We start from the raw sequence: 23,961 nt of genomic DNA on the forward strand, positions 1-23,961 counted from the left end.
TATTTTTTTAAAAAAACTTTTTCACTTCTTTATATTTAGGACTACCGTGCTGTCATTGAAAAACTTCCAGAGGACGACAAACCTAGTTTCTTTGGTCTGCCTGCCAATATTGCTCGCTCATCTCAGCGCATGATCAGCTCTCAGGTAACCTAACGAGAAAATCTACCTTCAAAAAAAGTTGCTACTGAGCCTGAAGGAGACAAAACGAAATTTGATTTAGTACCATAGACCTCACAAGCTTTATTAAAACATTTTATTTTATTTGCACAACACATTCCAGTTTTACTTTAAATATACTTTTAAAAATATTTCATTTTCTGATTTTTTTCTTTTTCTTTTTAAATTTTTATTTTAGATTCAAGGGCAAATGTGCCGAACTGTTATATAGGCAAATTGTGTGTCATAGGGGTTTGGTATACAGATTATTTCATCATGTAAGTAATAAGCATAGTGCCAATAGGTAATTTTTCGATTCTCACTCTCCTCCCACTCTCCATGCTCAAGTAGGCCCTTGTGTCTGTTGTTCCCCTCTTTATGTCCATGTATACCCAGTGTTTGATCTCACTTTATAAATGAGAACATGTGGTATTTGGTTATCTGTTCCAGTGTTCGTTTGCTTATGAAAATGATCTCCAGCTCCATTCATCCTTGCTGTGAAGGACATGGTCTTGTTCCAGCTCCTTCATATCCTTGCTGCAAAGGACATGGTCATGTTCTTTTCTTATGGCTGCACAGTATTCCACGGTATATATGTATCACATTTTTTTTATCCAGTCTACAACTGATGGCCGTTTAAGTTGACTCCATGTCTTTGCTATTGTAAGTAGTGATTCAGCGAACATACATGTATGTATGTCTTTATGGTAGAACCATTTATATTCCTTTGAGTATATACCCAATAATGGGATTTCTGGGTTGAGTGGTAGTTCTGTTTTAGGTTCTTTGAGAAATTGCCAAACTATTTTCCACAGTGGTTGAACGAATTTGCATTCCCACCAGTGGTGTATAAGCATCCCCTTTTCTCTGCAACCTTGCCAGCACCTGTTATTTTTTGACTTTTTAAATAGCCAACCTGACAGGTATGAGATGGTATCTCATTATGGTTTTAATTTGCATTTCTCTAATGATCATGATGTCAAACATTTTTTCATATGTTTGTTGGCCGCATGTATGTCTTCTTTTGAGAAGTGTCTCTTCATGTTTTTTTGTCCACTTTTGAATGGGGTGGTGTTTTTTTTTTTCTTCTTAATTTAAGTTCCTTATAGATTCTGTACGTTGGACCTTTGTTGAGTACATAGTTTGCAAAATTTTTCTCCTATTCTGTAGGTTGTCTTTTTACTCTGTTGTTAATCTCTTTTGATGTGCAGAAGCTCTTTAATTAGCTCTCATTTGACAATTTTTGTTTTGGTTGCAACTGCTGTTGGCATCTTTGTCATGAAATTTTTGCCAGGGCCAGTGTTCAGAATTGCATTTCCTAGGTTGTCTTCCAGGGTTTTTATAGTTTTATCTTTTACATTTAAGTCTTTAATCCATCTTGAGTTGATTTTTGTATATGGTGAAAGGGAGGGGTCCAGTTTCCATCTTCCGCATATGGCTAGGTCGTTAACCCAGCACCATTTATTGAAAAGCAAGTTCTTTTCTCACTGCTTGTTTTGTTGACTTTTCAAAGATCGTCAGGTTGTTGTAGGTGTGTAGCTTTATTTATGGGCTCTCTATTCTGTTCTATTGGTCTATGTGTCTGTTTCTGTAGTTCTCGTGGATGTCTTTCACCTGTATACTTTGTTAATACTACTGATTGTATTATGAAATTCTTGTAGTGAATTTTTCCATTCCAGAAGTAGTTTGGTTCTTCCTTAAAATGGATGTTTCATTTTTCAGCTCTTGGATTGATTTACTGAATACCTTGGAATCCTTGGATTGGATTTCAACTTTCTCTTGAATTTCGTTGAGCTTTTTTTTTTTTTTTTTTTTTTTTTTTTTTTTTTTTTTTTTTTTTTTTTTTTTTTTTTTTTTTTTTTTTTTTTTTTTTTTTTTTTGCGACATTCTGCCTTGCATGTCATTTCAGACATTTTAGTCTGATTAGGGACCGTTGCTGGTGGGCGGAGGTCGGCATATAGTGGGCTCCTTTGAAGGTAAGGGGACACTGGCTTATTGAATTGCCAGTTTTTTCTTTGATTCTCATCTGGTGGGGCTGGCATTCCTTTAACTCTGACGTAAGTTGGGTACAATCAGTTGGGTTTGTTTTGGATGCTTTCAGAGGGCCAAGGCTCTGTACGGTGTCTTTGTGTGTGAATTCTTGGCGCTTGGTTTTACCAGCATCTATTAGCAGAATGATTTTTAGTTTTGTAGTTTGGGCTGCAGTCCAATAGATGGCGCATAGGAGTAGTGGCCAGTAGATGGGTTCTTACTTAGCCCTGTGGTTGTTTTGTATTTCCTCGCTTTCGCAGGAGCGAGGGGAGGGACATGGAATAAAACCTCCTCACGGGGACCCCTCCTTGGCCTTGAGTGAGCCTCCTCTGCTCATTGGCGCCTTGCCCGGATTTCTTTTGTTATGATTTCTGGGCAGTGGGGCTCCCTGTGATGGACTGTGGCAGGGAGATATACTTTCTAGACCAGCCCTGTGGAGGGGGGTATGAACTGCTTCTGTGCCGTCCCACAAACCTGCAGGTCCCACCCCTCTCAGTGATCTGAGAATGGGCACTTCTCCTCAGCCCCAGTGCTGGCCGCAGATCTGGGCTCAGTACTCCTGAGGTGCACACCACATTCCTGAGAGACTGGAGCAGCCCATGGCTTGGGGTCAGGCTGTGGCTGCGCTGGGGGATCTGAAGTGCCCTTGGGTTACCTGGAAAATACTCAGATGGTGCAGAGCACTCAGGCAGGGCTGTAGAGGCTGTGTTGTGCACACAATCTTGTGGGGTGGCTGTGGAGGGGCTGGGGGGGATGGGAGGGCCGGCAAAACAGGTATGCCCCAATCCTGTGGGGAAGCCAGCCCCCTTCTTTCTTGGCCTGGTAGTCAGGTGGTGCCAGAGCCTCTTGGAGCGTGATGGGGACTACTGGGGGGAATGGGCACTTATGGTCTTACTCTGCTGCAGCTGTCCTGAACACAAAAACTCCTGAGCTCTGCACCAGCTGAAGCACAGTCTCCGCCTAGTCTCCAGGCAGATCGTCCACCAGCTCACACATCCATGTGAAATGTGGGGTCACCTGTACCTAGGATCCCATAGGTCCAAGGTGAGAGTGAGATGTCCCTTAGTCTCCTCACTCATCCCTTCCTCAGGAGTTGCTTGGGGCGGGGAACTGCCCTGAACATTGTGTTAAGGCTTCCTGGAACACAGGGTTCCAGCTTCCTCCCTTTTCAGCCTGGGCATCAGTGTCACTTCTCCATCCACTCTTGGTAGTGTTTTCTCTTTTTCAGAATTACTCTTGCCATCACTTTGGCTTATATAAAGTCTTTGTTCAATAGTCAGTCCAAAGCTTATCCTTTCATGAAGGATTTGTATTGATCCTCTGGTACTTTTTACTTTTACTTGTCTCAGCTATCCAACATTATTTGCTTCTAATATAATGTTGGAATAGGTTTTGGAATGTAAAGATGAATAAAAATAGTCTCTGTTTTGAAGGAATTCAATTTAGTGGGGGAAGAAATGTGTAGAGAAAGTCCCACTGCCATGTAATTGGCAAAATAGAAACATGTATTCTACTAAATATGTATCTTGTGAATTTATATCTAAATAGATATACTTTTCGTTTCATTGCTGAAGAAAAACTTTTTGCATGAATTACATCATTTTTATTATGTTTGCACAAATTTGTGCAATCAAGATAGTTGGAGTACATCAGAAACACTTTAAAATTAAGCTAAATTAAGTTCTTCCAAAGAAATCTTTAAAGCAGAAATTATACTTCTCTTATAACTTAGTAAAGTTTGAAATTTTGCTTCTTTTAAATTAAAAAAAATGGTTCTAGTTTCTGTAGCTTTTTGTTTGGTTAAAACAGACTTTTGTGTGAGAAAATGAAAACTAAACAATAATTTTTTTTTTTGAGACGGAGTCTTGCTCTGTCACCAGGCTGGAGTGCAGGGGCACGATCTCGGCTCACTGCAACCTCTGCCTCCTCGGTTCAAGTGATTCCCCTGCCTCAGCCTCCCGAGTAGCTGGGACTACAAGAATGCACCACCATGCCTAGCTAATTTTTTGTATTTTAGTAGAGACAGGGTTTCACCATGTTGACCAGGATGGTCTCAATTTTTTGACCTTGTGATCTGCCCACCTCGGCCTCCCAATGTGTTGGGATTACAGGCGTGAGCCACCTTGCTGGCAACAATAAATTTTTAAATACCTAAAACTCTAACCTATTATCATGAATGTATATCTTTACCCAGATGGGACAATATCTTCTATGTATTATGTATATTGACTTTTGTCTCCCCAGATAAATAAAATAGTTAAAATAGTGTCAGGGTCACCCCACATTGGGCACCATTGTTGAGGTCACTACTTGCGGGGGTCTGTCTTGCAGACCTTGACTTAGTGACGGATGAATAAAGTACACTGATACACAGATATTATGCTTTACTAGTTTGGCTGGGTGGCCACTTACAGACTTTGGAGAGTGCTGTAAATAGTTGTGACTGCTGGCTTTCTTCATAGTGAGACTAACATTTATTTTTTTAATTTTGTTTTTAATTTTTTATTTTTAAAGGGGCTTTCTGGTAAAACCCGGAAAGCCTGCTAGACAAATTCTGAAAGAGCTATAACACTGAGACTAACATTTATTTAGTAAAGTTTAATTGACAAAGACTTGAGTCAACACTACGAGAGTAAAAAGATTAAAGGACAGGTTCTGATACCTAAGCAAATACTGTTAGAGGGTAATCTCCTTAGTTGACTTCCTCCTGAGAGGGCTATCTGGCTCAAAGAGTAGTTTTAAGACTTCATGAGCAAACACTGATTCAGATAAACTCCTTTACATACCTTAGCTATTTGCTTCTTATTAACTAAATGTAAAGGGGATTTAGGCTGCCTTCAGCCCAAACTTCTACTGAAACTATGCAAACTTCTTGGCCTTACAAGGTTTGTGACTATATTCTATAACTTTCTCGAATATTTTTCCTTTAATATTTTTGCCACCACCCTGAGTGAATCCTCACAAAATGGCACTTAGTAAATAGTACGTCCCTTTATGACAGTGCTATTCTCTTCATCTCCTTCATGTCCCTTCTCCTCTTTTACCAAAACTGGCCAGTGACAATACTTTTATCTCACTAATTAAGCAGCATGTGGCACCAGCAGAGTCAGATATGGAGACAAAAATTACACTTCTTTCATTGGATTTCATACATTGGAATATTTTAGTCATCTTTAACTGATGGTGATCATATTTGGAGTGAATGAAGGAAGGAAGTTGTAGTCAATAATAAGTAAACCTCAGTGATGCAGAGAGCTTGAAAGAGCATTGTTCCTACTCTTAACAATAGAAGCCAGAAAAACTACAAATTTATAACTTTGTTTTTGAACCTCTCAGATGAAATTGCAGGGCAAAGACTATGAAATCTAAGGAGATGCCTAAAGAGAAGTGACATAACACAAACGTTTGCTTACCTGGAGCATATGCACTCAGGCACTGTTAAGAATTTAGCTATAGGCTGCTAGCATATGAGGGCAACTGATATAGGATGTTCTTATCCACTTATGGGCTTTTTTTCCATGGGCTCTTACCTGATGAGAGTACTCAGTAGTTTTTTGTTTTTTTGTGGCAGAAACCTGAGGGACAGAAACACAGCCATTTTGTGGGGAGGGGTCTATAAGATTCTGCCCCTACCCTAAATGAAAGGAAATACAGACCTCCACTTTAAATAAAAGGTATCTTCAGAGGAATTTGAAACCTGTACGGCAAAAAAGTACCCTCAAATCCAGCTCAACTCCTCACCTACCACAAACCCCTAAAGGCCTATCAGAAAGAAATTTTTATGCATTTGTAAGTTTTAAAACTTCCTTAGTCTCTACTGCTCTAGACAAAATATTCAGCTTTCAAAAAACATTACAAAATATATGAAAATTCAAGAAAAGGTACCACTCCAGGAACAATCCAGAGAATCAGAATAAGATATCACAGAGATGTTGGAACTACCTGACAGGAAATTTAAAATAATTACAATTTGTATGTTAAAAGTTCTGATGAAAAAGCATGATATGCAAGATAAGATGTTTAATTTTAGCAAAGATATGGAAACTATAAGAATGAATAAAATGAAAGTGCTAGAAATAAAAAGCACAATAACAGAGATGAAGACCATCTTCAACAAGTTTATAGCCAAGGAAAGAATCAGTGAAACGGAAGATAGAGTAGTAGAAGTTACCCAAACTTCTCTGTTACTCAGTTTTTCTTCAATAGCGTTGAAGAAAAAAGTGGAAAGCAAAATAGAACAATTAAAGTATCCAGGAATTGTAAGACTAAATCAAACAATCTAACAATTGTATAATTAGTATTCACAAATCCACGAAGCTTGAAGAACACCATGCTGGATAAATTTTCACCACCACACCCTCTCCTAAAAAACAAACACACATAGGCATAAAATATTAAAAGTGAAAAAAACATACTGAAAATACCAAAGCCAGCAGCAGGATAGAGGATATGTTGTGGGTGAAACACACACCACCTACAAAGAAACAAATATTAGAGTAGCTTTTTCCTCAGAAGCCATTCAAGTCAGGAGAAAATGGGATTGTAGTAACTTTAAAGTGCTGAATGAAAAAACTGGAAACCACAAATTCTAACTCAGTGAAATATCTTTCAAAATGAAGTAGTAAATAAAGTCTCTCTTGGCTGGGGGCAGTGGCTTATGCCTGTAATTCCAGCACTTTGGGAGGTCAAGGTGGGCTGATCACTTGAGGTAAGGAGTTCAAGACCGGCCTGGCCAACATAGTGAAACCCTGTCTCTATCAAAAATATAAAAAATTAGCCAGGTGTGGTGGCACATGCCTGTAACCCCAGCTACTTGGGGGCTGAGGCAGGATAATTGCTTGAACCCAAGAGGCCAAGGTTGCAGTGAACCAAGATTGTACCACTGCACTCCAGCCTGGGTGACAAAATGAGACTCCAAGTAAAAAAAAAAAGTCTTAAATAAGACTGAATTTATTGCCAGCAGACTTACTCTGTAAGATTGTCACAGGAAGTTCTTCAAACAGAAGAGCTATGTTTCCAGGAAGACTGTAAATATAATGACTTTTAACACACATTGGAATGTTTACAACCAAATAACTTTCTGCTTTATAATTTTAATACATAGCAATTATAAAAGTATTTTCACATATTTGAATTTAAAGTTGAATTATTATAAAATTGTGTGTGTAAAAAAAGGTGCAATTATTATAAGGTTTATATGTTTATAAAAAGGAGGATTCTGAAAAACTTAGTTGTTATTGAAACTCATTTCTACCATATTGGCCTTCCCAACAGCAAAGCCTGTATTATTCACGGGAGGGAGTGCATGCATGGTTGTGGGTAAGGGTGCACATGACCATTTTTTAATGGGATATGGATTTGGTGGTTTTTACCAACAAGTTGTTTCTAAGGATATATTTTAATTCTAATGTATCTTATCTGTCAGAAAATCCAATAAATAGAAAGTTAATAGATATTTTTATCATCATCATAATAATTTAAGGACCATGGTAAATTAACTTTTATCTAAGTAGAAATTTCTTTTTCTCTTTTAGTAGAAATTAGATGCTGAAAACATCTATAATAAGTTCAACTCTAGGAGGTTTCTTTTATCAGTAATGTGGTTTTATTTAGCTATTTTATATATTTCTCTTAAATTCTTATTTTTCCTTTTAATGGTTGCATTTGTTAATAATCATTCAATGATTGCACCTTCTCTTAGGCTAAGAACACTTGCAACATGTTGCCTGGAAAGAAATGGTGTAAAATTTGTTCTTTTTGAACAAAAGTCAGAAAAATGTGAACCTACTTTACCTTTGAAAATATCCTTACTAATTTAATAGTTTGAATGAAATTGAGATATAATAAAATCTTAACTTAAAATTTTTCCATCTCTGTTAATTCCTGAGGCAAAGAAAGTAATCTATTCTAGTCTCTTCACTAGGTAGCTACATGCCTAGTAACACATTGAGGATTCTACTAGTTAAAAAAAAAAAGAGTAAAAAAAAAAAAAAACAAAGACAGTGGTGTAAATTTAGGTATTTCTGGCACAGATAGGATAGAAGAGAATTTAGCTACAAGGAGTATCAATTGTAAATTAGTTGGAAATTGTAAATCAGTTGTAAATTGGATAAATCCATTTTAAATTGTAAATATCAAATGTAAACTTTGGTTTTCATTCTAACATTTACATGTAATAAAGTGTTTTTTATTACAAAAAACATTTTTAGTTACCAAAACCAGTTTTAGTTGGCTTTTATTACTTTTTAAAATAAATTCAAAGCTCAGTATCAATATCTAATATGTAATATCAATATAAATTGCCTATAAATCCTTGTCTTTAATTTGTTTATTTTTCATTTTATTATATATATATATATATATATATATATATATATTTTATTGCATTTTAGGTTTTGGGGTACATGTGAAGAACATGCAGGATTGTTGCATAGGTACATACATGGCAATGTGGTTTGCTGCCTTCCTCCCCATCACCTATATCTGGCATTTCTCTCCATGTTATCCCTCCCCAACTCCCTACCCCCCACTGTCCCTCCCCTAGTCCCCCATGACAGACCTCAGTGTGTGATGCTCTGCTCCCTGTGTCCATGTGTTCTCATTGTTCAACACCCACCTATGAGTGAGAATATGCAGTGCTTGATTCTCTGTTCCTGTGTCAGGTTGCTGAGAATGATGGTTTCCAGGTTCATCCATGTCCCTACAAAGGACACGAACTCATCATTTTTTATGGCTGCATAGTATTCCATGGTGTATATGTGCCACATTTTCCCTGTCCAGTCTATCATTGATGGGCATTTGGGTTGGTTCCAAGTCTTTGCTATTCTGAACAGTGCTGTAATGAACATACGTGTGCATGTGTCCTTGTAATAGAACAGCTTATAATCCTTTGGATATATACCCAGTAATGGGATTGCTGGGTCAAATGGAATTTCTATTTCTAGGTCCTTGAGGAATCACCACACTGTCTTCCACAATGGTTGAACTAACTTACACTCCCACCAACAGTGTAAAAGTGTTCCTATTTCTCCACATCCTCTCCAGCATCTGTTGTCTCCAGATTTTTTAATGATGGCCATTCTAACTGGCATGAGATGGTATCTCAATGTAGTTTTGATTTGCATTTCTGTAATGACCAGCGATGATGAGCATTTTTTCAATATGTTTGTTGGATTCATACTATGTCTTCTTTTGAAAAGTGTCTGTTCATATCCTTTGCCCACTTTTGGATGGGTTGGTTGGTTTGTTTTTTCTTGTAAATCTGTTTTAGTTCTTTGTAGATTTTGGATATAATTCCTTTGTCAGATTGGTAGATTACAAAAATTTTTTCACATTCTGTTGGTTGCCAATTCACTCTAAAGGTTGTTTCTTTTGCTGTGCAGAAGCTCTGGAGTTTAATTAGATCCCATTTGTCTATTTTGGTTTTTGCTGCCAATGCTTTTGGTGTTTTTGTCATGAAGTCCTTGCTTATGCCTATGCCCTGAATGTTATTGCCTACATTTTCTATTAAGGTTTTTATGGTGTTAGGTCTTAAGTTTAAGTCTTTAATCTATCTGGAGTTAATTTCAGTGTAAGGTGTCAGGAAGGGCTCCAGTTTCTGCTTTGTGGAACATGGCTAGTCAGTTTCCCCAACATTTATTAAACAGGGAATCCTTTCCCCATTGCTTGTTTTTGTCAGGTTTGTCAAAGATCATATGGTTGTAGATGTGTGGTGTTTGCCCCAAGGCCCCTGTTCTGTTTCACTGGTCTATATCTCTGTTTTGATACCAGTACCATGCTGTTTTGATTACTGTAGCCTTGTAGTATAGTTTGAAATCAGGTAATGTGATGCCTCCAGGTTTGTCTTTTTTGCTTAGGATTGTTTTGGCTATGTGGGCTCTCTTTTGGTTCCATATAAAGTTTAAGGTGGTTTTTTCCAGTTCTGTGAAGAAGGTCATTGGTAGCTTGATGGGGATGGCGTTGAATCTGTAAATTACTTTGGGCACTATGGCCATTTTCATGATACTGATTCTTCCTAGCCATTAGCATGGAATGTTTCTCCATCTGTTTGTGTCCTCTCTTATTTCCTTGAGCAGTGGTTTGTAGTTCTTCTTGAAGAGATCCTTTACATTCTTTGTTTGTTGTGTTCCTAGGTATTTTATTATCTTCATAGCAGTTGTGAATGGCAGTTCGTTCTTAATTTGGATCTCTTTAATTCTGTTATTGGTGTATAGGAATGCTTGTGATTTTTGCACATTGATTTTGTATCCTGAGACTTCGCTGAAGTTGATTTTCAGTTTCAGGAGATTTTGCGCTGAGACGATAGAGTCTTCAAAATGTACAGTGATGTAGTCTGCAAGTAGACACAATTTGACTTCCTCCTTTCCTAATTGAATATCCTTTATTTCTTTTTCTTGCCTGATTGCTCTGGTTAGAACTTCCAATACTATATTGAATAGGAGTGGTGAGAGAGGGCATCCTTGTCTTGTGCCTGATTTCGAACGGAATGCTTCCAGTTTTTGCCGATTTAGTATGATATTGGCTGTTGGTTTGTCGTAAATAGCTTTTATTATTTTGAGATACAATCCTTCAATACCTACTTTATTGAGAGTTTAGCATAAAGGGCTGTTGAATTTTGTCAAAGGTCTTCTTTACATCTATTGAGATAATCATATGGTTTTTGTCTTTGGTTCTGTTTATGTGGTGAATTACGTTTATAGACTTGCGCATGTTGAACCAGGCTTGCATCCCTGGTATGAAGCCTACTTGATTGTGATGGGTAAGCTTTTTGATGTGCTGTTGCAATTGGTTTCCTGTATTTTATTGAAGACTTTTGCATCTATGTTCATCATGGATATTGACCTGAAGTTTTCTTTTCTTGCTGAGTCTTTGCCGGGTTTTGGTATCAGGATGATGTTGGTCTCATAAAAAGATTTGGGGAGGATTCTCTATTTTGGTATTGCTTGGAATAGTTTCAGAAGGAGTGGTACCAGCTTCTCTTTGTATGTCTGTTAGAATTCGGCTGTGAACCCGTCTGGACCTAGGCTTTTTTTGGTTGATAAGCTATTAATTGCTGCCTCAACTTCAGCCTTTGTTATTGGTCTAATCAGGGTTTCGACTTCTTCCTTGTTCAGGCTTGGGAGGATGTAATTGTCCAGGAATTTATCAATTTCTTCCAGGTTTCCTGGTTTGTGTGCATAGAGTTCCTTGTAATAATCTCTGATGGTGGTTTGTATTTCTGTGGAATCCGAGGTGATATCCCCTTTATCATTTTTTATTGTATCTATTTGAGTATTCTCTCTTTTCTTTTTTATTAAGCTGGCTAGTGGTCTATTTTGTTGATCTTTAAAAAAAAAAACAGCTCCTGGATTTATTGATTTTTTGAAGGTTTTTTTTGTGTCTCTGTCTCCTTCAGTGCTGCTCTGATTTTAGTTATTTGTTGTCTTCTGCTAGCTTTTGAGTTTTTTTGATTTTGTTCCTCTAGCTCTTTCAATTTTGATGACTAGGGTGTCAATTTTAGATCTTTTCCTTGCTTATCATGTGGGCATTTATTGCTATAAATTTTCCTCTAGACACTGCTTTACATGTGTCCCAGAGATTCTGCTACATTGTGTCTCCATTCTCATTGGTTTCGAATAACATCTTTATTTCTGCCTTCATTTCATTGTTTACATTCAAGAGCCAGTTTTTCAGTTCCCATGAAGTTGTGCAGTTCTGAGTTAGTTTCTTAATTCTGAGTTCTAATTTGATTGCACTGTGGTCTAGAGACTGTTTGTTATGATTTCTGTTCTTTTGCATTTGCTTAGGAGTGATTTACTTCCCATTATGTGGTCAAATTCAGAGTAGGTTTGATGTGGCACTGAGAAGAATATATGTTCTGTGGATTTGAGGTGGAGAGTTGTGTAAATGTCTATTAGGTTTTCTTGGTCTAGGTCTGAGTTCAAGTTCTGGATATCCTTGTTAATTTTCTGTCTCATTGATCTGTCTAATATTGACAGTGGAGTGTTAAAGTCTCTCAGTCTTATTGTATGGGAGTCTAAGTCTCTTTGTATGTCATTAAGAAATTGCATTATGTGTCTGGGTGCTGCTGTATTGGGCACGTATTTATTTAGGATCGTTAGCTCTTCTTGTTGCATTGATCTTTTTACCATCATGTAATGCCCTTCTTTGTCTCCTTTGATCTTTATTGGTTTAAAGTCTATTTTATCAGAGACTAGGATTGTAACTCCTGCTTTTTTTTTTTTTTTTTCCTCTCCATTTGCTTGGTAAATCTTCCTCCATCCCTTTATTTTGAGCCTATGTGTATCATTGCATGTGAGATGGATTTCCTGGATACAGCACACCAATGGATTTTTATCCAATTTGCCAGTCTGTGTCTTTTGATTGGTGCATTTAGCTCATTTACCTTTAAGGTTAATATTGTTATGTGTGAATTTCATCCTGCCATTTTGATGCTAGCTGGTTGTTTTGCCCGTTAGTTGATGCAATTTCTTCATTGTGTTGATGCTCTTTACCATTTTGGTACGTTTTTGGAATGGCTGGTGCTGGTTGTTCCTTTCTGTGTTTATGCCTCTTTCAGGAGCTCTCGTAAAGCAGGCCTGGTAATGATGAAATCTCTGAGCAATTGTTTGTTCATACAGGATTTTATTTCTCCTTTGCTTATGAAGATTAGTTTGGCTGGATATGAAATTCTGGGTTGAAATTTCTTTTCTTTAAGGATGTTGAATATTGGCCCCCATTCTCTTCTGGCTTGTAGGGTTTCTGTTGAGAGATCTGCTGGGATTCTGATTGGCTTCCCTTTATGGGTAACGTGATCTTTCTCTCTGCATGCCCTTAGCATTTTTTCCCTCATTTCAACCCTGGTGAATCTGACGATTATGTGCCTTGGGGTTGCTCTTCTTGGGGCATATCTTTGTGGTGTTCTCTGTATTTCCTGTATTTGAATGTTGACCTGCCTTGCCAGGTTGGGGAAGTTCTCCTGGATAATGTCCTGAAGAGTGTTTTCCAGCTTGGATTCATTCTCTCTGCCACATTCATGTATACCTATCAAACATAGATTTGTTGTTTCCACACAATCCCATATTTCTTGGAAGCTTTGTTCATTTCTTTTTACTCTTTTTTCTCTCATCTTGCCTTCTCATTTTATTTCATTGAGTTGATCTTCAATCTCTGATATCCTTCCTTCTGCTTGATCGATTCAGCTATTGAAACTTGTGTATGCTTCGCAAAGTTCTCGTGTTGTGTTTTTCAGCTCCATCAATTCGTTTATATTTCTTTCTAAGCTGTTTATTCTTATTAGCATCTTGTCAAACCTTTTTTCAAGGTTCTTAGTTTTTTTGCACTGGGTTAGAACATGATATTTAGGTCAGAGAAGTTTGTTCTTACCCACCTTCTGAAGCCTGTTTCTTTCAATTCATCAGACTCATTTTCTATCCAGCATTGTTCCCTTGCCGGTGAGGAGTTGTGATCCCTTGTAGGAGGAGAGGCATTGTGATTTTGGGTATTTTCATTTTTACTCTGGTTTCTTTGCATCTTTGTGGATTTATCTACCTGTGGTCTTTGTGGTTGGTGACTTTCAGGTGGGATCTCTGAGTAGACGTCTTTTTTTTTGCTGATGAAGTTATTTCTTTCTGTTTCTTAGTTTTCCTGTAACAGGCCTCCTGCTGTAGAACTGATGGAGGTTAACTCCAGACCCTGCTTGCCTGAGGATCACCTGCAGCAGCTGCAGAACAGTAAATATTGCTGTCAGTTTCTTCTGTTATCTTTGTCCCAGATGGATACCTGCCAGATGTCAGTCTGAGCTCTTCTGTATGAGGTGTCTCTTTGGTTATACAGGGGTCAGGGAGCTATTTGAGGAGACAGTCTGTCCCTTATAGGAGCTCAAGTGCTGAGCTGTGAGCTCCGTTGTTCTGTTCAGAGCTGCTGGGCAGGTACGTTTAAGTCTGCTGCAATGGAACACATAACTGCCTTTTTTTCCCAGGTGCTCTGTCCCAGGAAGGTGGGGCTTTTTTTATAAGTTCCTGTCATTCTGCTTCCTTTTTTCATAGATGCCATGCCCAGCAAGGAGGTAGCCTAGTCACAGTCTACCAGCAGAAGTGTTGCAGAGCTGCCGTGGGCTCTACCCACCTGCTGTGTGAACTTCCTTTCAGTTTTGTTTATAGGGATATAATGAGAACTGCCTCAGTAATGGTGGTCTTCCTCAGTAATGGCAGTCTGCCTCAGTAATGGCGGTTTGCCTCAGTAATGGCAGACTGCCTTGGTAGTGGTGGACTGCCTCGGTAATGGCAGACACCCTTCCCCCCGACAGTGCTGGACCGTCCTGGGTCCAGCTGTGCTTGCTGTGAAACTCTCAATCCAGAGCGTTTCAGATTGCTGGTCTTTGTGGGGGTGGGACCAGCCAAGCCAGATCACCTGGCTCCCTGTTTCAGCCCCTTTTTTCAGCTGAATGGGTGACTCCGTCTCTCAGACTTTCCAGTCGCCAGTTGAAATGGTGCCTGGCTTTTTGTGTGTTTTCGTGCGGAGACCCACTGCGCCAGCTGAAACAGCCGCACTGGAGACTCACGACACTTTTCTGCCCAGGAATCTCCTGGTCTGTGGGCAGTAAAAATTTGTTTGGAAATGTGGTGATGACTCATCCTCTGCGTTTTCGCTGGGAACTACAATCCAGAGCTGTTCCTATTTGGCCATCTTGGATCCTCTCTGCACTTGTCTTAAATTTGAAGATTTTGATACACTCCAGCAATTGAACACATTAAGTACTTGAGAAATGTCTATTTCAGTATATTGAAAATGTTCTGGTAAGCAAATTTCTTAAGATAGAGAGGATTTTTGTTTCATGGTAGAATTGGCTGCTTGTAGAACAAAGATTACAGTAGACTACTACAGTAGGATAGATTTACAGAATATAAAGATTGCTGTGGAACAGTCTTTCCACATGCTGAAGAGAGAAGAGTATTTTCTAGTAATCTTCTCTGAAACTGTCAGCTGTAAAATGGACCTTTTCAAAGAAACAAACACCAGAGAAACCAAATATTCCTTAATTATTCACCTTGAAGAATTTTGAATTGTTTCTTCAGTTCAGTTTAGCAAAATATGTTGCCCATAATTACCATATATATCAGGGCTTTCATGGATTAACATATCATCTTTGGAAAATGACCTCAAGAGATATTTTTCAGTGTCCCTTATTTTGTCATGATATTTCTTTGATTTAGCATCCATTAGTGCATTTTAAGAGCATCTATCAATATTTTAAAATTTGCTTTTTTAGGTCAGTGTTGACATTTCCCTTTGAAAAAAAGAAGAAATGAGGGAATGCAAGGAGTAGGAAACATGCAAGGAAAGATGTTAGACTGATAAATATATATTTCTAACATCTTTAATGAGTATACAATTCTTGGTCCTTTAAGTTTTTACATAACAGAGCTGCCTGCTCTGGTTTATATGGAATGTTTCAATCAGAGGCTTCTACTAGTTTCAAAAGTAGAAATAAGGAAAAGTTAGAAGCTGTACAAAATTTATGATCTGTGAATGAAGGAGAAGAATAGGATGTTTGATGTGGGTAAACCATAGCTCTGGCCATGAGATTAGCAGAGAGGAGAAAAATATGCTTTTGAAAATTATTTTTTAAAATGGCAACCTGTACAAGGAATCTCTTTAAGTCTCACAACAGTGACTTTTGATATTGCTAGAATTATGTGAAATACCTTTACTGACCCAGCCATCATTTATTACAAACCAAATTATGCAATCAGATAGCTCTACTTAAATCTCTTTTAAAATTCTGATTTTATCTTCTCCCACATACAGTTCATTACTTTTTATTGTATATAGAGTGTTATCCTTTTAACCTGTATTTATGATGATGATAATGATTTTTTATACTTCTTGTGTTCCCTGTAATAGGTTTTGTGATAAGCATTTTATATGAATTACCTTACTTAACTCTCAGAATAAGAGAGGTTGCTGTCAAACTCATTCTATACTTGAGGATATTGAGGCCCAGGGAGGTTTTTATTTTTTCCAAGATCATACGTTTAGAAAGTTACTAAACTAGAACTTAAACGTGTTACTGAATACTAGTTCATGCCTGTATGACACACTCATAGAGTAAGGGTAGATAACTTGTGTTATGAGATTCAGTGGCTTTTCTCCATAGTGGTTTAACTTACCACATAACCTCCTTATATGGGGCAAGAAAAAAGATACTTTACTGGGCAAAACTATTGGCAAAATATTCTTTTCTTGTTTTTGTATTTTTATGGTTACGTAGTAGTTGTACATATTTATGGAGTGCATATGATATTTGATAAAGGCAGACACTGTGTAATGATCAAATCAGGGGAATTGCAATATCCATCACCTCAAATATTTGTCACTTTTTTGCATTGAGAACATTCCAAATCCACCTCTCTAGTAATTTTGAAATATACAATAAGTAATTATTAACTATAGTTTCCCTGTTGTGCCATCAAACACTGGGTCTTATTCCTACTATCAAACTGTATTTTTGTACCCACTAACCAACCCCTTTTTATCCTACCCTCTTTCCCAACCCCTATGCACACCCTTCCCAACCTCTGGTAACTATTATTCTACTTTCTACCTCCATGAGATGAACCTTTTTAGCACCCACGTATGAGTGAGAATGTGCAGTATTCGTCTTTTTGTACTTGGCTTATTTCACCTAATATAATGTCTTCCATTACTATCCATGTTGTCTCAAGTGACAAGATTTTATTCTTTGTTATGGTGAAATAATAATCCATTGCTTATGTGTATCATATTTTTTCTTTATTCATCTGTTGATGGGCACTTAGGTCAATTCTCTATCTATCTTGACTATTGTGAATAGTACTGGAATAAGCACAGGAGTGCAGATACCTTTCCAATATACTGATTTTTTTTTTCTTTTGAATATGTACCCAGCAGTGAGATTGCTGGACCATTTCTATTTTTAGTTTTTCGAGGAACATCCATCCTGTTTTCCATAGTAGCATACTAATTTACCTTCCCATAAACTGTGTATGAGTATTCTTCTTTCTCCACATCCTCCCCACCATCCATTATTTTTTATCTTTTTGATAAAAGCCATTTTAACTGGGCTGAGATGATATCTCACTATGGTTTTGATTTGTATTTCTCTGATGAGTTAGTGTTGTTGAGGATTGTTTTATATACCTGTTGTTCATTTGTATGTCTTCTTTTAAGAAACGTCTATTGAGATCTTTGGCTCATTTTTTTAATCCAGTAATTTGTTATTTTGCTATTGAATTGTTTTTATTGCTTATATTTTCTCATTATTAATCTTTTGTCAGGTGAATAGTGTGCCTATATTTTCTTCTGTTCTTCAGATTGTCTCTTTGTTGATTGTTTTCTTTGCTGTGCAGAAGCTTTTTAGCTTGACATGATCCCATTTGTCCATTTTTGCTTTGGTTTCTTGCGCTTTTAAAGTCTTATTCAAGAAATCTTTGTCCAGATTAGTGTCCTGAATCATTTCTCCTACGTTTTCTTCTAGTAGTTTCACAGTTTAAGGTATTTAAGTCCTTAATCCATTTTGATTTGATTTTTGTATATAGTGAGAACAGCTGTCTAGTTTAATTCTTCTGCGTAAGGATATCCAGTTTTCCCAGCACCATTTGTAGATGAGACTGTTGTTTTCTCAGTGTATGTTCTTGGCACTTGTTGATGGTGAGTTGGTTGCAAATATGTGGATTTATAGCTGGGTTCTTTGTTCTCTTTCATTGCTCTATGTGTCCGTTTTTATGTCCCTACCATGCTATTTTGGTTACTATAGCTTTCTAGCATAATTTAGAGTCAGGAAGTATTATTCCTCTAGTTTTGTTCTTTTTGCTCATGATTGCTTTAGGTATTCTGGATCTTTTGTGGTTCCATATAAAAGTTAGGATTTTGTTTTTCTATTTCTGTGAAGAATGTCATTGATATTTTTGTAGACATTTCACTACATTTATAGTTCACTTTGAGTAATATGGCTATTTTTACAATATTCTTTCAAGCCATGAACATAGGATATCTTTCCATGTTTTTGTGTATTCTTTAATTTCTCTGTGTATTTTCACATAGCCTCTTTTCAAGCTCACTAATTCTTCTTCTGCTTCGCTAATTCTTTTTCTGCTTGATCAGTTCTGCTGTTTAGACACTGATGTATTTTTCAGGGAAAATTTGTCAACTGAATTTTTTAGCCAGGAATTCTGTTTATTTTTAAAATTATTTGAGTCTCTCTCTTAAATTTATCTGATAGAATTCCTTCTCTGTGTTATCTTGAAGTTGATTGAGCTTTTTCAAAACAGCTGTTTTGAATTCCTTGTCTGAGGCCACATGTCTTCATCACTCCAAGATTGGTCACTGGAACCCTATTTAGTCTGTTTGGTGAGGTCATGTTTTCCTAGTTGTTCATGATGCTTATGGACATTCACCATTGTCTGGGCAATACAGTGTTAGATATTTATTTCAGTCTTTGTCTTATGGCATTGTTTGTACCTCTTCTTGAGTGGATTTTCTAAGATTTCAAATGTAGCTGAATGTTGTTACCAAAGCCTATAGCTACTACTACCAGGTGCCCTAAGCCCAGGTATGCTGTGACTCCTAGATTCATAGCCTTGGCGGACTTGGGCAAGATAAGGGAGAACTTCCTGGGTTCCCAGGCAGAGTCTCTGGCTCTTCCAGCTCTTTCCTTCAAGTGGAAGGGGTCTTTATGCTTGGCTGCCTTGAGTTGGAAGAGGAGTGATACCTGCACTCCTGTGGTCAGCACAGTTGACTGCATTAGAACACCAGGAAAGCCTGAGGACTCCCTGCTGAATGCAGCATCCACCAGGGGTCACCCAAGCCCCATGGCCACCACTATTTGGCTGCTGATGATGTTTATTCAAGGCTGGAGGCCCCTTATCTAGTGGTGAGTTCTGCTGGGAGTCAATTTATACGACCAGGGTTGCAGATTCCTTTCTGGCCCTGGGTGTGTCAAGAAACACCATTCAAGACTAAAGACCTGCAATTGAAGCCTTTAGGATTCTACTTGTATTTGGGTTTTTGTGTTTTACTGTGGCTGAGCTTGTATTCAGTAGCAAGACAAGTCTTCTTTATTCTTTCCTCTCTTTTCCACAAGTGGAAAGAGTCTCTGCATTGCACTACATGAAGTTGGGGGACAGATGATGCATGTACTTCTGTCATCACTGCAGCCAGTATTGTGCTGGATTGCACTCCAAGCCCAGTCTCTTAGGCCATTGCAACACTGGGGCTTTCCCAAGTACTATAGTTACTATGGCCTAACTGCCACTCAAATTTATTAGAGGCTCAGGCTACTTTATTCCACAGATGTTGAAGTCGGCTGAAACGTGGCTTTCTCCTCCTGGAGATGGAGGCTTTCCCATCTGGGCCAGGGATGGTCTATATGCCCCCTCTGTGAGCTGGCAGAATTCTGCCCAATGTTGTGTTCCACTGTGGTAGGGCAGCACTGAGTTACAATGCAGTATCCCATAATCACTTCACTCTCCCTCTTCCAGATACAGATTCTCTCTCAGTGCTATGCCTCCTGGGTTTGGGGGAGAGATGTTGTAGGTAATGCAAGATTTGCCTAGGTTATCCTTCCTACCCTTTTAAATGACTCTCCCTTTGATAGTAAAGTTAGATACTATGATTGCACACCTGATTTTTTTGGTTTTATAATAATGCTTTCTTGTGTTGATAGTTGTTTAATTTGGTGTTCCTGCATGGGGGATGATTGCTGGAGGGCTCTACTTGGCCATCTTCTTTTGCCCTTGTCTAAAGTCAAATCTTAATTACAAATATATATATATTTTTTGCATTCTACAGATAGGGAAGTCTGAACGATAGATAAATATATTAATACAATATTTGCAAAATTAAGAAAATTTGACATTTTGACATTAAGAAAATCTTGACATTAAAATCAATATTTTACAATTATATCATCGGCCTATGAAGCCTTATCTTTAGCCTCTATCCTCTGTAATTGTTCACAGCAGTAAACTTTCTTTATTGCTAAAGTATTCATGTGCAAGTAAAATTTTGGGTGAAAATAATTAGGTGATTTGGTATTTAATGAAGTTGTTCACTTCTTCAGTATTATACAAAGTCCTGTCACATTTTATGGTAACTATTGATTGAAAGTCTAAGTAGAATTTGTTTCCATTGCTCATCTTAATACCTTAGTACCTGGATATCTGAAACTCCTGATAGTATCTTAAACTCTTGGATTCTGAGGCTATATTTTAGTATAACTCTCGTAACTACTATCTGGCCAGCAATTTCAAAATGTCATGGCCACACTGGCCATTGATGCTGGTGGAGGTGAGATAGTCGCTAGAACAGTTGATTCACTCTGCCAAGAACAAACAAAGTAATGGCATAAAAAACTAATTATAGTTGTAAAGCAAGTGAATATGACCATGTGAATGATGAAGAAAGCTCGTAATAGTTACAAAGGTTAGAGATTTAAAAGTCCAAGCAGAATTTGGGCATTAAGTATATGAAATCAATGAGAAACACAAAGCTTGCACAAAATTGGTGAGACCTTTTTTAAAAGCCATAGTGATCCAGTCAAAGAAGTTGCAAGGCTATCTAGTTGATTATTTGGAAAGCTGCTATGTCTCATAACTATGCTGTTAAATGTAACAGTAACATCCATAAAGAAGTATGCTGTACTTCTTTATGGAATCAATTCATTCAAAATCTTGACAGGAGACCCACAAGCACTAAACTGTTCAAATAATTCTCTGCTTTCTATTTCTCTTTCCTAGATTTCTTTTCCTAAGATTGTAAAAGCAAGACTCAGATGACTTAACAGCTTTTTCCTTTTCTCCCCCCCCCCATTTTAAAATTTAACAGTTATTAAATCCACAGTTGCAGATTGAGATTTAAAGTAATCTTTAAACTGTTATAATTGTCTCTTCAGCTAAATTAAAACCTGGGTGATTTCTCTCAGTGTGGTGTGGTTGTCCACTTATATCAGTATTATCTGGGAAGTTAGTTTACAAGGTAGATCCCTAAGTTCTATCCCAGGTCTGTATAATTAGACTATCTGGAAGAGGGACTCTGGAATCTACATTTTTTACAAATGTTTAGGGTAATTCTTAGGCACTCTTAATTTTGAGAGTATGTGTACTTAGAATTAGAAGAAACTGTAAAGAATTGCTAATTTTAGTATCCTAAATATCATCAAATCTGAATTATCTGATTCTTCTCTAAGATCTGGCCCAAATAGAGTCATATTTCTCATTCGACTACAGGTTCATAATTTTAAAAACTTAGTAAGGTACTCCTGGAACAAACTTTAGAAATAATTGATTCCAAACTTAGATACTGAGTTCCTAACGTTGTACACTTGTAAATAATAAGCTCCTCAGTATAATCCAGGTTTCTTGAATTATTTCAGTTCTCGTCATTGTGAGACTATTTCCAGGAATTTAGTTCTTTGAAACGTCTTTTTTTTCAACCTGGGCAACATAGTGAGACCATTTCTCTACAAAAAATAAAAAATTAGCTGTTTGTGGTGGCATATGCCTATAGCCTCAGATGCTTGGGAGGCTGAGGTGGGAGGATCACTTGAGCCTGTAGGTTGAGGCTGAAGTGATTCGTGATTTCTTGAATTATTTCAGTTCTCCTCATTGTGAGACTATTTCCAGTAATTTAGTTCTTTGAAACGTCTTTTTTTCCAACCTGGGCAACATAGTGAGACCATTTCTCTACAAAAAATAAAAAATTAGCTGTTTGTGGTGGCATATGCCTATAGTCTCAGATGCTTGGGAGGCAGAGGTGGGAGGATCACTTGAGCCTGTAGTTTGAGGCTGAAGTGATTCGTGATTTCTTGAATTATTTCAGTTCTCCTCATTGTGAGACTATTTCCAGGAATTTAGTTCTTTGAAACATCTTTTTTTTCAACCTGGGCAACATAGTGAGACCATTTCTCTACAAAAAATAAAAAACTAGCTGTTTGTGGTGGCATATGTCTATATTCTCAGATGCTTGGGAGGCTGAGGTGGGAGGATCACTTGAGCCTGTAGGTTGAGGCTGAAGTGATTCGTGATGATGCCACTGCATTTCTGCCTGGGCAACAGAGAAAGACCTTGTCAATAAATAAGTAAGTAGGATAAAACTTTTTTTTCCTCAAATGAGTGTTTTAAACTTAGAACTTTCTGAAATTTGGTAACTGCCAGTTTAGCGCTTCCATTTAAGACAGACAAATCTCCCCAAAAAGTGCTTTGGTGCAGACCCTTTTGACTTGTGTGCATCTTGTCAGTACCCTATGTGACTCAGAAGAACGTTTTAAAAGTCTTTTGAATCAACATTTACATAAACACAAAACCTTACTATAGAGATTTTAGATATAGGCAAATAAGACTGAGTCTCTGGGTTGACTTCCTTCTAGTCTTAGACCAGTGCAACTCTATTCACGAAAAAGATCTAATAATAGGATAGGCATTTCATATTCTATAAATGGTAATAGTCATTTTTCCTCCGGTGAGAATAAATTTTCCCATCTAACTCAGAATAAATGCATTCATTACAGAGGCCCATGAGATCCTCCATGCTAAGGACTTCTGCTTCCTCATTGTCTTTGTCCTCTGATCTTCCTCTTGCTCACTTTGTTGCATCCTCACTGGCTACATTCCCTTTAGCTTCTGCTTTAGAGCCTTCATACCTCTATTCCTTTTGCCTGGAAAGTTAATACCCTAGATATCTGAATGGATTACTCTATTACTCTCTCTCAGTCTCTCTGAATATTACCTTACGAAACAGCCTTTTTTTTTTTTTTTTTTTGAGACGAAGTCCTACTCTTGTCCCTCAGACTGGAATGCAATGGCATGATCTCAGCTCACTACAATCTCTGCATCCTGGGTTCAAGTGATCCTCCTGCCTCAGTCTCCCAAGTAGCTGGGATTACAGGTGCCTGCTACCATGCCTGGCTAATTTTTTTCTGTTTTTAGTAGAGACTGGGTTTCACGATGTTGACCAGGCTGGTCTCGAACTCTTGACCTCAGGTGATCCGCCCACCTCGGCTTTCCAAAGTGCTGGAATTGCAGGCATGAGCCACCATGCCCAGCCCCTCCAAACAAGCTTTTTTTTTTGAGGGTTTATATCATACAGCAACCTCCCCCAACACTTAGTTCCACTTATTCTCCTTAACCTGCATCTTAAAAATAAGACTTATTAATACATTTATATATATATGTTCTGATTTCAAATTTTTACTATCATCTCAAAATACAACAATTAATACATATAAAAGAATATATGTTATATTAATATGTAATTAAAACATTAAAAGCATGAGGATATAATGAAACCCATGAACCAATAACTTAACCCAAGAACTGAGATATTACCAGTAACTTGCATCGACTTATGTGATTCTTTTCTATCCAGTCCCTCTACCTTTCTGCTGAAGGACCCACTGTTCTGTGTCGTTTAAAACTTTTTGTGATTTTACATATTTTTTAATAGTTCTATTATGTGTATGCATTCTTTCTTTTTTTTTTTTACCCCATTAATATATTTTATTGCATTTTAGGTTTTGGGGTACATGTGAAGAACATGCAAGATTGTTGCATAGGTACACACGTGGCAGTGTGATTTGCTGCCTTCCTCCCCATCACCTACATCTGGCATCTCTCCCCTTGCTATCTCTCCCCAGCTCCCTACCCTCCAGCGTCCCTCCCCTATTTCCCCCCAACTGACCCCAGTGTGTAGTGCTCCCCTCCCTGTGTCCATGTGTTCTCATTGTTCAACACCCGCCTATGAGTGAGAACATGCTGTGTT

The 23,961-nt window shown here is 37.7% G+C and overlaps 1 protein-coding gene and 1 non-coding gene across 7 annotated transcripts in view; one reads left to right on the forward strand and one right to left on the reverse strand.

The window, feature by feature from the left end:
• DYNC2H1 (dynein cytoplasmic 2 heavy chain 1) overlaps window positions 1-23,961 on the forward strand; it is a 390,963-nt gene that overhangs the window by 214,836 nt on the left and 152,166 nt on the right. For all 6 annotated transcript variants that reach the window (XM_017544781.2, XM_017544786.2, XM_017544784.2 and 3 more), the window contains one exon: window positions 40-144. In XM_017544781.2, coding sequence (XP_017400270.1) covers window positions 40-144 — 105 coding nt within the window. The remainder of the gene's footprint in view (window positions 1-39; window positions 145-23,961) is intronic.
• On the reverse strand, window positions 4,700-4,761 carry LOC119473639. The gene has a single exon (XR_005202844.1). It is a non-coding gene; the product is annotated as a U7 small nuclear RNA (small nuclear RNA).

Source organism: Cebus imitator, unplaced genomic scaffold (genome assembly GCF_001604975.1).
Source record: "Cebus imitator isolate Cc_AM_T3 unplaced genomic scaffold, Cebus_imitator-1.0 Scaffold171, whole genome shotgun sequence".
Lineage (NCBI taxonomy): Eukaryota > Metazoa > Chordata > Mammalia > Primates > Cebidae > Cebus > Cebus imitator.